Genomic DNA, 15,189 nt, shown 5'->3' with positions numbered 1-15,189 from the left:
GACCGTCGACTGACACCACCTGAAGTTCAAAGTAATGATATCTAATGCTTAGTATTCAGTAAGCAGCTATAAAAAGGAATCCCTCTGCATATGTAAGAGTGCTCCCCAGTAACTCCATCTGTATGATGTCCTGGACTGACTCCATGCTCAAGTCCATTGCACATCTCTCTCAACAGTTTTTCCTGGAGTTTGTCTTCAATAAACAATTGGAGTGGAAATTAAGCAATGCTGTAAGCAGTTGAATATGGTTATCAACAGTCATGTCTATTACAGTGGGATCTAAGACCCTGTTGTGCAAGTTGTTAAGAAGGAAATAGGGCAGGGGAGGAGGTGGCCAAGGACCAGCGTGGACTGATGCTGCGATGAAAGGACTGTGAAACTGTTGGGCTACGTCTACACTGGCCCCTCTTCCGGAAGGGGCATGTAAATTTCAAGAGTCGTCGTAGGGAAATCCGCGGGGGATTTAAATATCCCCCGCGGCATTTAAATAAAAATGTCCGCCGCTTTTTTCCGGCTTTTAAAAAAGCCGGAAAAGAGCGTCTAGACTGGCCCCGATCCTCCGGAAAAAGCGCCCTTTTCCGGAGGCTCTTATTCTTACTTCAAAGTAAGAATAAGAGCCTCCGGAAAAGGGCACTTTTTCCGGAGGATCGGGGCCAGTCTAGACGCTCTTTTCCGGCTTTTTTAAAAGCCGGAAAAAAGCGGCGGACATTTTTATTTAAATGCCGCGGGGGATATTTAAATCCCCCGCGGATTTCCCTACGACGACTCTTGAAATTTACATGCCCCTTCCGGAAGAGGGGCCAGTGTAGACGTAGCCTTGGAGGGAGAGGAGTGAAACAAACAGCTCAGTGCAAAGTGTCCAGTCAAAACTGTAGGAAGGTCTCTGAATATCCAGAAGTCCATCCTTGGGCTACATTTGCGCCTATCAGCTGGAGTCTCTGGCTGCCTCGCCTCTTTGCTACAGTTTTCCCTGAGGCCACATGGGTCCTAATGTCTCCTTATAGGGGGTGCATGGTCTCCCCTGAACAATTGACTCCAGGGGACATTGGGCAGGAGAAATGGTGATAGTTGGGTCCTTCTTTCACCCCCACTCCCACCGTGCAGCATTCCCTGTTTTGGTTGCTTCTGCTCCTCCCAACAGTCTCTGGCTGGCTCAACTGATCCATATAAACAAGAGGTAAAAGTTTCAAGAATGCCATGACGACTTAGGGGAACCTAACACCCATTTTCAGAAGCGACAGACGTGGGCCAGATCTACCCTAGAAAGGGTTTGTCTAGCTATCCCAGCAAACACGCCTACTGTAAATGCAGCTACCACTGACAAACACATTTGTTATTCGCATAGCTTATGCTAGTTCCTGGAGCAAAATAAGCTCTCCAGGCAAAAGGATTCATGCCAGTATAACTGCATCTGCATGTGGGCTTTTGATAGTGTAGCAATGTCAAAAGAGGTCACGCTACTAACCAATAGTGCACATGGAGGTTGGGTAGATCTGGCCAGAAGAGCTTAAGTTACTTGGGCGCTTTTGATCATTTTACCAAAGACAAAGGTCAGCAGAGTCAGGTGGCTGCACTTTTCTCCTGGTCCCAGCAACCCCCACTCCTGCCTCACTGCCCATGATGAATACTGCCTGTCCTCATTTACATTGGTAAATAGCAGAGCTGATCAGAACACGTCCCTCCGCCTCACATGAAACAATACGCTTTTAGCAAAATATTTGGGAAAACCATAGTTTGATTCAGAAACACTGCCACATTGCAGCCTGATGTCTGTGCATCTCTCTTCTCCTCGACAGGCTAGAAACCCCGCTCAGACAATGTCTCCTGATGGTGCACAATGGTCTCTCCTCTTGGAGAGGGAAGGTATTGCAATATGGGAAATAAAACAAGGACGTGATGGGGAATGGCAACAATATACCCAAATCCAGGTATTTTGTGCTTTGGCCATTTTTCATGAAAAAAATGAACATTTCAGCAAAAGTCAGACTAGACACAAAAAACATTATTTAGTCAAAGACAATTTTCCATCAGAAAAGCTTTGATGGAAAATTTCTGACCAGCCCTCGTATCAAAGCAGCTAGCTCGATTCCTTACATTTTGTTGAAACAGATGATCTCACTATTACAAGACAAATCTGTGGGTGGAATGGACAGGATTGGGGGGAGAATTCAAACATGGTGCCTTGGTTGTGCTGCCAATTCAGAGAGGCACGGCTGGCATTTTAGTGTTCAGAGATCACTGTCTTAGCATACAGGCTTCCATTATCCAAAACTGAATGACTAATTATTTTCATCTCCTTAGGAATGGGCCCAGGTCCTTTTAAGGAACCCCTGACACACATCTAGTGTTACTCAAGGCATAACCTGTGTAAAGCTAGAAAACCTAGATGCCACAGGATGAATGACAAATTTGTTGCATGACCATTAAAAAAAAATCAGTGCCTAGATCTGATCACACCATTTCTGCATTAAGAAAATAGTGTTGCTGTTCTCTCAAATCCTACACCGAATTCTAGGGCTGGAAGAGCCCTCCAGGGTCATCAAGTCCAACCCCTTGCCCAAAGCAGGGCCAACCCCAGCTAAATCATCCCCACCAAGACTGTGTCAAGCCGGGACTTAAACACCTCTAGGGATGGAGATTCCACCCCCTCCCTAGGGAACCCATCCCAGGGCTTCCCCACCCTCCTAGGGAAATAGCTTTCCTAATATTCAACCTAGACCTCCCCCACTGCAACCTGAGAACATTGCTTCTTGTTCTGCCACCTGTCACTACTGAGAACAGCCTCTCTCCATCCTCTCTGGATTGTCATTTGACAGAGGACCAGGGAGGAATATGTTTATCAAATTCATGGCCTGAAGCATGGAGGTTGTTCCCTGGGCAGCCTGTGCTGATGCTCTGTATTCTCTAAATATGGAGAAGTATCCCAAACTCCTCATGCAAGCTGTTATCACTACTGATACCATGCAAAGTCTGGGAGAGGAGAATGGATCAAAGGGGGATATATTTTGATGTTCATAGCAGTCTCCTTAAGCAAGTCAGAAGTAGTTGTCAATGACGGGTATAGGTCAATAAGCTCTTGACCGGCTCCTGGAGAGATGGCAGTTAGAGTCTTGAGTCTGAATTTCATCAGCCTGTTCAGCCTCGAGGATGCCTCCTCACCTCTTCCTTAACTCTAAAAATACGGAGTTGAGCCCTGGACGTTAAATTTGACAGATGAGTTCTAGCTGCTTCCAGCAGCTCTTGGAGAGGTTTTCTTTTTGGACAGTTCGATGCTTCTCATCTCTTCAGGTTGCCCTGGTGGACTCAGTCTTGGAATTCTGTGACATGAGAGCTCCGGCTTGTCTGTGTTTCCAGCTACCACTTCCCCCAACGGGTTTCCAATCTGAGAACGGAGGCATCAAGGATTCACTTTGGCTAACAGACACCCTGTAGAGTAGCAGCCAGGCCAGTGAATTAGCTGCCATGAGTCGTTCTACGAGATTCCTGTGTCTTGCTCACACTAGAGACATTACAAAACGACATCAATTGATATGGCAGGAGCCTTAATATAGACAAGGCTCTGGCAGCTCCTGGAATTTTTACCACAATGTTTTTAAGCCCAATTTTTATTTGGTCCTACTCACAGCAAGACCATCCAGCGTCACCTGTCCCCTGCTGCCTAAGAGCTCACAGTATGAAGTAGAAGACAAGTGCAATAAGCCTATGAATTATGATGTACGTATTTCCATCTATATTCAGTCTTCCTGAACTCACATTCTCTCTCATAAGATGCTAATTGTGTTGAGGCTGTAGATGGTAAACCCGTTACATCACCTTTTATTTGGGTCAGTGAGCTGAAGCCCTTGTCAGATTACCACTGCCGATCCGCAATCTGACATGAAAATGCCGCCTGTGTCAGAATGAAAGCTTCCCTATGTGGTTAATGGTTCCTAGCACGCTTTGCTTAAGGACTCCTGGGGACTGAAGAAAGGGAAGGTGAAACATTAAATTATGACAAGTCAGCCATGGTTCTCTTGCCTATACTCCCCCACTGAGCCCAGGAAACGTTGCCATGGTGACAACAGCTGCAGGGCTGTGAGTGACAGATCTCCTGAGAGGGTTGTCTGGGAACCAGAATGTCTGAAGTGAAAACAATGCTGCCAGTACAAGCTGCTAGAAAATACACAGGCAAGGAGACTATGAAGGCTACAGCTCTGTGCATTAGGAAGAAGAGGTAACACACTCCTCAGCTTCTAAGCCAGTGGTCCCCAACGTAGTGCCCATGGGTGCTATGGCGCCCGCTGGGCCATTTCTGTGCGCCCATCAAGTGATCGGGGCCAGCCCCGCCCCCAGGCACGTGGGGCATGGGCAGTGCCAGCCCCTGGGTGCACAACGTATGGGTGACCCCGCCCCCGGGTGAACGGTGCAAGGGCTGTGCCGGTCCCAGGCACGCGGCATATGGGCGGTGCTGGCCCCTGGGTGCGCAGCACATGGGCAGCCACGCCCCCCGGTGCATGGTACATGGGCTGTCGGCCCCGGGCGCATGGCGTATGAGCTGGCCCCGGGAGTGCAGCACATGGGTGGCACTGGGCATGCAGCATATGGGTGGCCCCACCCCCGGCAGCCCCAAAAGGTTGGGGACCACTGTTCTAAACCATGCAACTGAAGACATTCCTTCCTAAAGCACTGGGGCTTCCTTTAGCAAAGGTTAAATTTAGGGGGTCTTAAACCTCAGACCATTTCATTTTAGCAATGGCTGTCATGTTGATGCATAAAATGTACTGCCTCGGTAATCACATATCACCAGGGCAACAAACCTGCTTCCAAGAGCATAAATCACCAGCCTCTCCACTTGATTTGGGAGTGGGGAGAGAGGGAAGGGTTAGATCTGCTTTTAAGAACAAAAAATAAAAAGAGGCCAAGAAGAGAACCCAACTGTACACTTGTCAGCAATTAAATAGGATGTGGGATGAGCAGAGGGTGAATTCAAGGAGGAAAGCTGATTGAGAGTTAAGATGATAAATTATCTTGGCATTATCCCAGCCTTGCTCAATTCTATTTGCCCACCCTTTTTTGTTTTTAAGAAAATAAGCAAACACCCACAGTTCCCCTGACATCAAAGGCAGTGTAAGAAGGCCTTGTCCATGGACTCGTACATTTTCCTGACAATTGTACAAGACCACCTTATTCATAAGTATCTTAAAGAATTGAGGGGGAACAGCAGATGCTAGGTTATAATTCAAGACCAACTCCTCCTTCCCCAGCATTAAACCAGAAAGATTTTGTGCAGGTATAATACTCAGAGTGGCATAGAAATAGAACAATGCAATTTAGTGCAATATAAATATTATGCATTTTGACTAAAAACTGGAATGATATAAAATTAACATGGCAAATTGATTACAAATCAGCTGATAGGTCTCAAAATGTGACTGTAAATGGGAATCATTGAAGACGTGTTTTTAATTGGGTGCCATAAGGATGGGTTCTTAGTCCTACATTATTTAACATTTTTATCAATGACCTGGAAGAATAGAGAAAAATCACTGAACGTTTGCAGATGACAGAAAAATTGGCAAATAATGAAGAAGAAACAGTCACTGATACAGTGAAATGGATGGCTGGGTAAACTGGGCACCAAACAAACAATATGCATTTTAACATGAGTAACGTGAACGTCTACATCTAGGAACAAAGAACAGAGGCAGGTTGTGGTGGAAAAACAGCCACACATGAGCTCCCAGTGCTAGGCTGTGCCAAAATGCAATGTATGAATAGGGGATCTTGAGGAGGAGCAGAAACGTTATGTTATCTCTGTATTTGCACTGGTGCGACTGCAGCTGGAATCCTGTGCCCAGTTCTAGTGCTCACAATTCCAGGAGGCAGCTGATAAAGTGGAGAAGGTTCAGAGAAAAGCCTCAAGAATGATCAAGGGATTAGAAAATATTCCTTGTAGTGATCGACTCAAAGAGCTCGATGTATCGTAACAAAGAGAAGGTTAAGGAGTGACTTGATTACAGTCTGCAGCTACCTCCATGGGGTACAAATATTTTACAATGGACTTTTCAGTTTGGCAGAGAAAGTATAACACGGACCAATGGCTGGAAGTTGAAGCTAGACAAATTCAGCCCAGAAACAAGGCATAAGATTTTGACAGTGAGGTTAACTAACCATTGAAACATCTTACAAAGGGTGGTTGTGGATTCTCCATCACTGAAAGTTTTTAAATCTTTTGGGGAAGTTCTGTAGTCTGTGTTATACATGTGCTCAAACTAAATGATCACAATGGTCCCTTCTGGCTTTGGAAATTATTGATCTATCACGCATACTTCTGGGACAGGTGTCTATTGAAAAAAAATCCACCAGCTAGCCCATTGGGAAAATGCTGCTGAGGGGGAATACCCAAAGATACAGCCCTCGTGAAAACAGCCCTCGTTACAGTATAACTACTTTTGCATTTCCCAAAAGGCTAATCAGTGACAGAAAAATCATAAGTGTAGTAAATAACCTTAAAACGCACTTCCTGATAAGCTTCCTGGTTAATGAAATCACCACTCAAGTGGTGTCACAAATTCATTGTTTTGTTTTCAAACAGATATGACTAACACAATCTCTCTCAGAGAGGGCAGTCTATAACTGAAGAAAAAAAAAAAACTTAAATGAATGGTCCTGCAGCACCTTACAAAAAATGAAGATGAGATCATGAGCTTTAGAAGTGGGTTGTGCCCACAAAAGCTCACAATACCATCTACATTTTTGTTAGTCTCGAAGGTGCTGCAGGATTTGTTATTTTTAAAATATCTATCTCTCTGTATCATCCTGGTCAGGTCACTGGAACTAGCACACCCAGCTGGAACTGGGTTCCATCATAAATAGGATTAATGACTTTGTTCGATGGCTTTCAGCATCCCTACTCTAAAAACTGTTGCAACATCACTGATTCCAGAACTACAAAACCTGTAGTTTTTACCATGAGGTCAACACTAGACCCCCTGCTCACAAGTGACCTTGCCTAGCTACATCTCAGTAAACACTACAGGTATCATGCCTCCATTAAGATTTTACAATATGACAGTTAATCTGTGTTAGTTACCCCATGTTAAACTAAGCAATGAAGACAAAAAAGTTTCTGAAGGATAGAAGGCACTAGATAGTAACAACGAAAGCAAAATATTCCATTCATCATTACTGTTGGCCACATTGTCTTCACCATCCAATTGAAAATGAATTCCTCACTAGCACATTCTTAACCTTTTTTAAAATGCAAAATAGCATTATTTTAAGGTTGAGAAGTCATGCACTTCAGAGGTTTGTGTAGTAATGACAACCAGCCTGTTGCACACCTATTGTACTATAAAACCATTTAACATAAATGGAAAGAGACTATGATAAACATTTAAAGAAAACAGGAAGCAAAAATACTACACACAATGTGGAATTGTTTTTGCAAACAAGCCCCTTCCATTTAAAAAGATAAAGCATCATAAACAAACTACAACTTGCCTTAAAGCAAGGATGAAAAGTTTTACTACAAGTGCATGAGTATGAACATTAAAACTTCTAGACTAACTGTCTCATTTTAAATCAACTTTTGGGTTGTTGTTTTTCCGAATATTCAGAAGTGCCTATAATAATGGCAAGCTTTAAGCTTCTATCTTTGGTTTGAGTTTTGCTCTTGTGTAGTTTGAATAATGACAAGGTAAAACATTTTCACTTACAGGACTCAAACATTTGAAAGCATCTAGTACACGAAATAGGCTAATTTAAATAACAAAATTCTATTTAGAAATAATCTAGTTCCTATATCCTCTCCAACTGAGTTTTCCTCTCTCCCCATGAAAATACAATCAATCAGTTTGTGTCCCCTGGCTACTGCTCTTTACTCTACCATGTTAAAAAGAGATGATGGTTTCAGGTAAGGCGTTTGCAACAAGAATCAAATCTTCATGAAAGTATCCTATGCAACGAAAAGCTGGAGGAGAAACATAGGAATGAGGACACCAAAGTAAGGGGCTGGACTCGATGACCTCCTGAGGTCTCTTCCAACACTAGGATTCTAACTGCCTCATTTTTCTGAGCTGTCAATGAGGGTTCAGTGCATCTGTAAGTCCGTTATGCTGATTAATCCTTCTCTGCCAACCTGCAAGAGCCCCATCTGCTGGTGAACACACAGGATTGACACACAGAGATGACAAGAGCTGTTTGAATTGCAAACATAAGAGAATGAATTTGAAGACCAAATAAAGGGAAACAAAAACAAGTTATAAGAAACAAGGACCTTCTAGACAGATTTCACACTGTACGAAGTATTTAGTTACATTTCTTACAATAATCAAGCTAGCATCTGTTCTTTTAGTGACGGTGCTGACAGTAGGCATTATTGATTCATTAGCATTTCTTGCCTTTAGCTGCAAGAGCCACGATTCTAAAACAGATGCTGCTTCTCAGCACTTTACAAGAAAAAAAAAAATCTCATCTCTTCTGGAGGCCGTTTGAATAAACAAGTAAGAAGAGGGGCAAATTAGCCTAGAGCAGGAGTTACAGACATGGAACTTGGATCATCCACAACTGTATAGATTCCTTCACACCTCTTAAGGATACCTTGATACTGTAGAGCGCGCGGGTCATTCAAGAAGCTTGTATTTCCCCCAGATCTCAATGTTTGTAACTTATCAAGCAAATTAAAATTATGCCCCCCGAGTTTTTCATGCACTTGTGCCAAATATGAAGAAAAAATACCGTGCTCCAGTCCTGTTTCAGAAGCACATACTAGAGGTACACACATATATGTGGATATTTATAACAGATGTGGTTTTATATCTTAATGCAAAGCCAGGTTGGCAGTTGGCCACAGAAGCCTGCAACATCCTGATGTTACAGTTATGTCTACACTCCAGGCTGGCTGGCAGGCGTCAGTTGACTTAGGGAAGCAGAATTAATATTACTAAGTCCCTGATTTTTCAAATTAACAGGACATCGAGAGACACACGCACGCAGCACTTCCAAGAAAGAAAATGTGCCCCACTAGGCATGGAGAAGGGTGCCATGTGCACGCCAACACATGCTCATCTGGGATGCAGGAAACCAGGATCTGACAACAACCCAGATCTTCCAGAAAGCACTGGAGCTCTTTTTTGTGATTCCCATTGCCTATGATGTTACAAAGCTAGATACTTTCTATTGGAGCAGTCCCAGAAACTCCTGAAAAGAATTCAGTAACCAATGAATCTTTTAATTAGAAAGATTACAAATTTCTATTGCTTAGAGGAACATCTTCCATTACTAAAAACATCATGCATCTCTGGCCCTTCCCTCCTTGGTCAGACCTTGCCAGTGTATTAATCGGATATACCCAGAGCCCGTGTACTTTGACTTAGCAGTAACAGAATACCAAACTATTTACCTTAAGGATAAACACACAGCCTCCCCTCCCGCCCCATGTCAAACCACAAACTGTGTGAACCCTTTGGAAAGGTGCTTTACATTTACCCATTATGATGTTCTAGATCTCAAAAAGATCTAATTTTGTTGGCGAGCTCACATTCTGCATGAGTACATAGCACGTTTAGAGGTTCGACAGAGTGCACGTTAGAACACAACAGGTCTCACTGGACTTTAGGCTCATTTCATGTAGCAAAGTACAGGAAGAGCTGAACAGAGCTTTCAAAAACCCAGGAACACACAACGACTCTGTTAAAGCTTTGTGAAGAATCATCACCTTTGCGAGATTACCCTGAGGTGGCGACTGAGGAACTCTAAACTGAGGTCTATCCGTGCACTAAAGCTAACTTTACCTTCTGTAGGAAGAGGACAATTCTAACAAGCATCTTGGCATGCAGATCCTCCAAGGTGAAGAGCGTCCGTGGTGTCCGGATGAAAATCTTGGTCTTCCCATAGGCTACATCATGCTGAAACCCACAGCACTCAATCAGTTTCTTCACAGCTTCTTTGTCTGAAGAGAGGTCGTGGTTTGGCCAAGTAAATTCTGAGATCATCTTGTACCTGGATAAACACAAAGAATTAAATCTATCATCAGTTTCCCATTCATGCTCCCAAGCCGGCCTTAAACACATTTTAGAGTTTACCTTGTAGATTAAGGTTTCTGTTCACTGATGGCTATAAGAGCTCAGATATTTTGTGGATGGAATAGGACAAAAAGGAATAGGAGCAGTAGAGCTGAGGATGGATGATTTGTGGAATGCCACCAGTAAAAACTACCACAGTGAGGGCTTCAGGTCACCCAAATAAGAACAGATACAATGTAGCAGAACTCACCTGAAGATGCTTGCTGGATGAGCAGATCCTCTACTCAACTACTACAGGTTGGACATCCCTGGTTCGGAACGCTCAGAACCTGACCAGTCCCCGAAGAGGGATTTTGCCAAACGAGGGAAGATCAATTCCAGCCCCTCTGCTGATGGCTCCTGGCTCTCCTGGGGTCCATCAGCGGACCCATCCAGGCTCCATATCCCTGCCTGGCTCCTCTGGGAGTGTAGAGTGCAGCCAGGGATCAGGGGGGCCAAGACAGAGCCAATCGGGCTCTGCTGTTGGCCCCACTCACCAGGTTCTGCACTGCCGGCTCCATGTCCTCTGCGCTGCCAGCTCTGTGTTCCCAGGCTGGCTCCACTGCCAGCCCCGGCTCCGGGCTTCTGGTTCCTCTCCTGGTTGGGGCTGGCAGTGGATATTGCTGGACCAAAGAGTCCTGGACCACAGAGGTTCAACCTGTAGACCTCGTTTTAACAGTTTTAAAATATTTTCTAAGGACAAAACCTTCATTTCAACTTCTTTGCAGAAGTCAGATGTCATTGAGCTATTCACTTTTTAAAAACCTTTTGTAACTGTTGCTCTTCGAGAGGTGTTGCTCACGTCCATTCCAGGCTAGATGTGTGCGCCCCGTGTACCGTCACTGTAAGGCTTTTCCTCTAGCAGTATCCAAAGGTCGATTATGGAGACCCCTAGAGTGCCCCCGATACACTGAAGAATATAGACCACTGCATCCCCTCCCCTCACTCACAGTTCCTTCTTGCTGGAGTTACTCCAACAGAGGGGAGGTGGGAGGGTCTTGGATTGGACATGAGCAACATCTCAAAACACAGTTACGAAAGATACAGAACTATTTTTTCTTTGAGTGATTGCTCATGTGCATTCCAAGCCAGGTGATTCTCAGCCTCTATATGGTGGACGAGTAAGTCTGCTTATTGCAACACTGCTTCCAAAAGCAGCAGTGTTCCTGCCACAAGTGATATCCCAATTCCATATCACCCGGAACATCCTTTTCCCAGACTTTCATCTGAAACCTCATACCACTTCCAGAGACTGCTCCCCACACACCTAGGAAGTCAGGTGTGCACTGTTGTGCAGCTGTGCTCTCACTTGCTGTTGAATAGTGTAATGAGATGTAAAAGTGTGCACAGACAATGAGAAAGCCACCCCACAAGTGTCTTGGGTAGGGACACGAGCAAGGACAACCAGTGAAGAGGCCTGAGTCCAGCTAGAACGAACACACAGCAGAGCAGTTGGAAGCTTCGCCATGTCATAGCACGTATGGATACATGAAGCGATCCAAGGGGAGATCGTCTGGGAGGTCTCCAGTCATTCTATCACCCACTGCAATGGACAGCTGAGCGGATTTCCTGAAGGTTTGGTGAGCTCTAGGTAACACTAGCGCACACCTGACTTCCTAGGTGTGTGGGGAGCAGTCTCTGGAAGTGGTATGAGGTTTCAGATGAAAGACGGGGAAAAGGATGTCCCAGGTGATATGGAATTGGGATATCACTTTTTGCAGGAACACTGGGTGTGGCCTGAGGTGCACCTTGCCTTTAAAGAATACTGTACAAAGCAGATCAGACATTAGAGCCTTGAGACCTTCCTGGCCGAGGAAGGCCACCGTCAGAGACCTATGCAGCAGGGAACACCTCGCTAGCGTTAGCACTAGATTTAGGTCACATTGCAGCACTGGGTAGAATCAGTCCAGCCCTTAAAGGAAACAAGTGACCAGCTGATTTACAAAAACTGGTGGGTCTCCCAACCCTGAATGGAATCGCGAGAACCTGCTGCTTCAGGTCCAAACTTAAGGGAACTGGTGTCTGCAAGGGCTCAACATTCTTTTGCGTGGACCAGACAGAGAAGCGCTTCCCCTTTGCCAGGCAAGTCATTTGCCTGGATGGCTTCCAACTGCCAAGAAGGACATTTCCGACTTCCTCCGAGCATGCCAGCTCTACCGGGTTTAGCAGGCAGCATCCAGGCAGCGAGATGGAAAGCCTGGAGACTGGGATGCTGAAGCAAGCTATGATCTTGTGAGCACAAGTTCAGGACTATCAGCAGAGAGAGGGGTCCGTCTGCTGACATGTCCAGCAGCACTGTGTACCAGTACTGCCTGGCCCATGCTGGTGCTGCCTTGTCTTTGAGCAGCACCCTTTGAATACGCCAGTTGCACCATATTGAACACCCATCTGTCAGTGGCAGTTTGCATCCAGGTGCGATAAAGACTGGGAAAGAGGTGCCCAAACTTAGAAACTGGATCAAGGAGTAAAACCAGAATGCCGTCCTCCAACACAGCTCCAAAATATTTTCCTGTCACCTGGGGACTGCCTCAAGGAGGACCGCCCTGGTTATTATTACTGTTTGCATTAGGGGGCTGTTGGCGGTTTCTACGGCTTTCCCTTCTGCTAAAGTCCTGCCTCTGCTGCGGCAGATACTAGCATGGCAGGGGTGAGGACTTGAAATGCTTCCACTGAGTGGACGGAGTATAGAGGCCCAGAAATTTCAAAGTGGCCCTTGTATCCTTAAGGCTGTGAAGCCTGGAGTCTGTCTGCTCCGCAGAAGGCCAAAGCAGCTCTTGGTGGACCCTGCTGTCCACGGGTGGCAGAGGTGTACATGATCCCACCACTAACTGGTCTAGAGACAAAGAGGAGGGACCAGGCAAGTCCATGCCCTCTGGGGCTGCTAGCAGCAGACACTCCACCGGTGCCAGATGCACCTCAGTCTGAGCCCCAGTGCCAGCTTGCTCCCCCATCCCTACACCACGGTGCAGGGTAGTGGTGACCAATGGCGTCAGGCTGATTCATCAGTTAAGCAATGCCGTGTGTCCCACTCCCACTGGGCTCGAGTGCTGTGCCGTACTACAACGCAGCACCGGACAAAGCATGCCGGAGTAGCCTCTGATGGAACCCACCGGGCTCATCTGCGGCATAACTACGCTCTTGTGAGCCAGGGCAGGATGCTCCACAGTTCTAGTTGGGTCCCTCCCCAGAGATGCCGATGGAGTGCCTCTCCTGTCGGACACCGTTCTGGAACCACAGCCTGGGCTTGGTGGTACACTCAAGATCCAGAAGGGCCACTCAGGTGGCGCTTGCCACGACAGAGGCCAGGATACACCAGAATGTTCTGTCTATCGCCCCACCAGTGAGGTGACAGGCACTGGCTCCTGCAGGACCTATATGACTCCAGCTCTGATTTGAAGATAAGGCAGAACAAGACGACCAGGACAGTGCCACGCCGGCCGGTGCAGGTGAGTGCTGAGCAGGCATCAGGTCCCCGGGGTGACTGGCACGGAGAGCTGTTGTGTGACCAGTCCCAGGATGACCAGTACTCAGGAGAGGGCGACCGCCACATCATACCGGTTTGACAGGTGACTATACCAAGTCCAGAATTAGACACGGTGCCGAATGCTGCACCAGAGAGCCTCTGGGGGAAGCCAATGGCCTGATGTTAGTTCAATCAAGTCCCTGGCCACTTCATACAATTTCGGGGGTGGACGGCATGTCCACATCCCTTTCCTTGACAGGGTAGCCCACTGAACTGGACTTGACATGGCTGGTTGCAGCACCAGTCAATGGTACCAGCTGGTCCTTGGGCTCCGAAAGGTGTGCCTGCAATGGGATGCACCCATTTTAGATTTTGTTGCTTTGGAGTAGGTGACCTGTCTCTGGGCACTTACATGGGATCAGTGGGTGCAATCAGTGACAGGAGACTGGTGCCAACATCTTCAGCACCAGTGAATGGCAGCGCCTTGGCATTTTTAGCACCAAGTTATTCTGCGGTGCTATAGTGCTCTGCACCAATGATGGTGCACTATGTAGTGAGGCAGTTTGCTTCGGCCCAGAGGCCTGTGACACCAGATGGGGATGCAGAGAGGTCTCCATGAAGAGTTCTGAGTCTAAATAAACTCTGTCCCTCTGAATTCTTAGTTGAAATCTCTTGTAGATAGATCTTGCACATGTCTGCAAGGTGGACTACCCCCAGACACTTAAGGCAAGAGCTATGGGAGCCTCCCATAGGCATAAACTTCTTGCGCTTCATACCAGGCTTAAAGCCATGTAACCTACGCATGCCCCTGCCTCCCACCTCCCAAGAACTATTTACACTCTGCTAACTATTCAGAGGGGTAGTCGTGTTAGTTTAGAACTTTAAAAACAAGTCGTCTTGTGGCACCTTAGAGACTAACAAAAATGACAGGCAGACAGGCCAGGACAGACCGTATCATGAGCTTTCTCATGAAGTGCAAAATCCACTTCTTCAGATGAGCCTGAACTATCAAAACTAATTGAAACTACCTGAACTATTTACATTCTAACGCTAGGGAACACTTTGCTGGAGGCAAGAGAAGGTACACTCCAACTTGTCACTGGCAGTAAGGAGGAACTGAGTGAGAGAGGGTTCTGGGTGGAGTATACACTTGACCACATCAGCACCACTCTAGGTGTTTCCATAGTTGACCTATGGATTCTGCTAGGGGAAAACCTTCGACAACTGAGCACACCCCTAGCTTGGAATGCACATGACTCTAAGAAGGACTGCACCCTTTTTAAATTCTGCACTCTTCTGCCCATCATTTCTGAACCACTCCCAGACTAGTTGATGCTAAAAAGTGGCAGGCAGCTGCGTGGCACTCTGCATTCCAAAGCAGCCCTCTGGCATCACCATATTTTCCACAGCAATATAATCAAAGTATGTTTGTGCCAAGTATACCTTGAGGTATCACTTTAAAAGGCAAACGGTAATATCCTGTTGGATTGTAGGTGTTATCATTGCATGGAGAGTTATGAAGCGTTGCTGTGTGTGTGTTACTGAAATATATTCTTGGAAACACCCACCAACAACACTGCAGGCATAACAAAGGGATATCATTAAATGGAGTCCACACTCTCAAACTATCCTAAAACTGAATACAATGGAGGCTTCTCAGATAGACAGAGGAGACTCCTTAAC

The 15,189-nt window shown here is 46.1% G+C and overlaps 1 protein-coding gene across 3 annotated transcripts in view; it reads right to left on the bottom strand.

The window, feature by feature from the left end:
• Positions 1-15,189, bottom strand: part of MYO1D (myosin ID) — a 300,747-nt gene that overhangs the window by 147,959 nt on the left and 137,599 nt on the right. For all 3 annotated transcript variants that reach the window (XM_075911435.2, XM_075911436.2, XM_075911434.2), the window contains exon 16: positions 9,774-9,981. In XM_075911435.2, coding sequence (XP_075767550.2) covers positions 9,774-9,981 — 208 coding nt within the window. The remainder of the gene's footprint in view (positions 1-9,773; positions 9,982-15,189) is intronic.

The sequence above is a fragment of the Pelodiscus sinensis genome, chromosome 29 (genome assembly GCF_052426305.1).
Source record: "Pelodiscus sinensis isolate ZL-2025 chromosome 29, ASM5242630v1, whole genome shotgun sequence".
Classification (NCBI taxonomy): domain Eukaryota; kingdom Metazoa; phylum Chordata; order Testudines; family Trionychidae; genus Pelodiscus; species Pelodiscus sinensis.
This window is presented reverse-complemented; position numbering and strand designations above follow the sequence as displayed.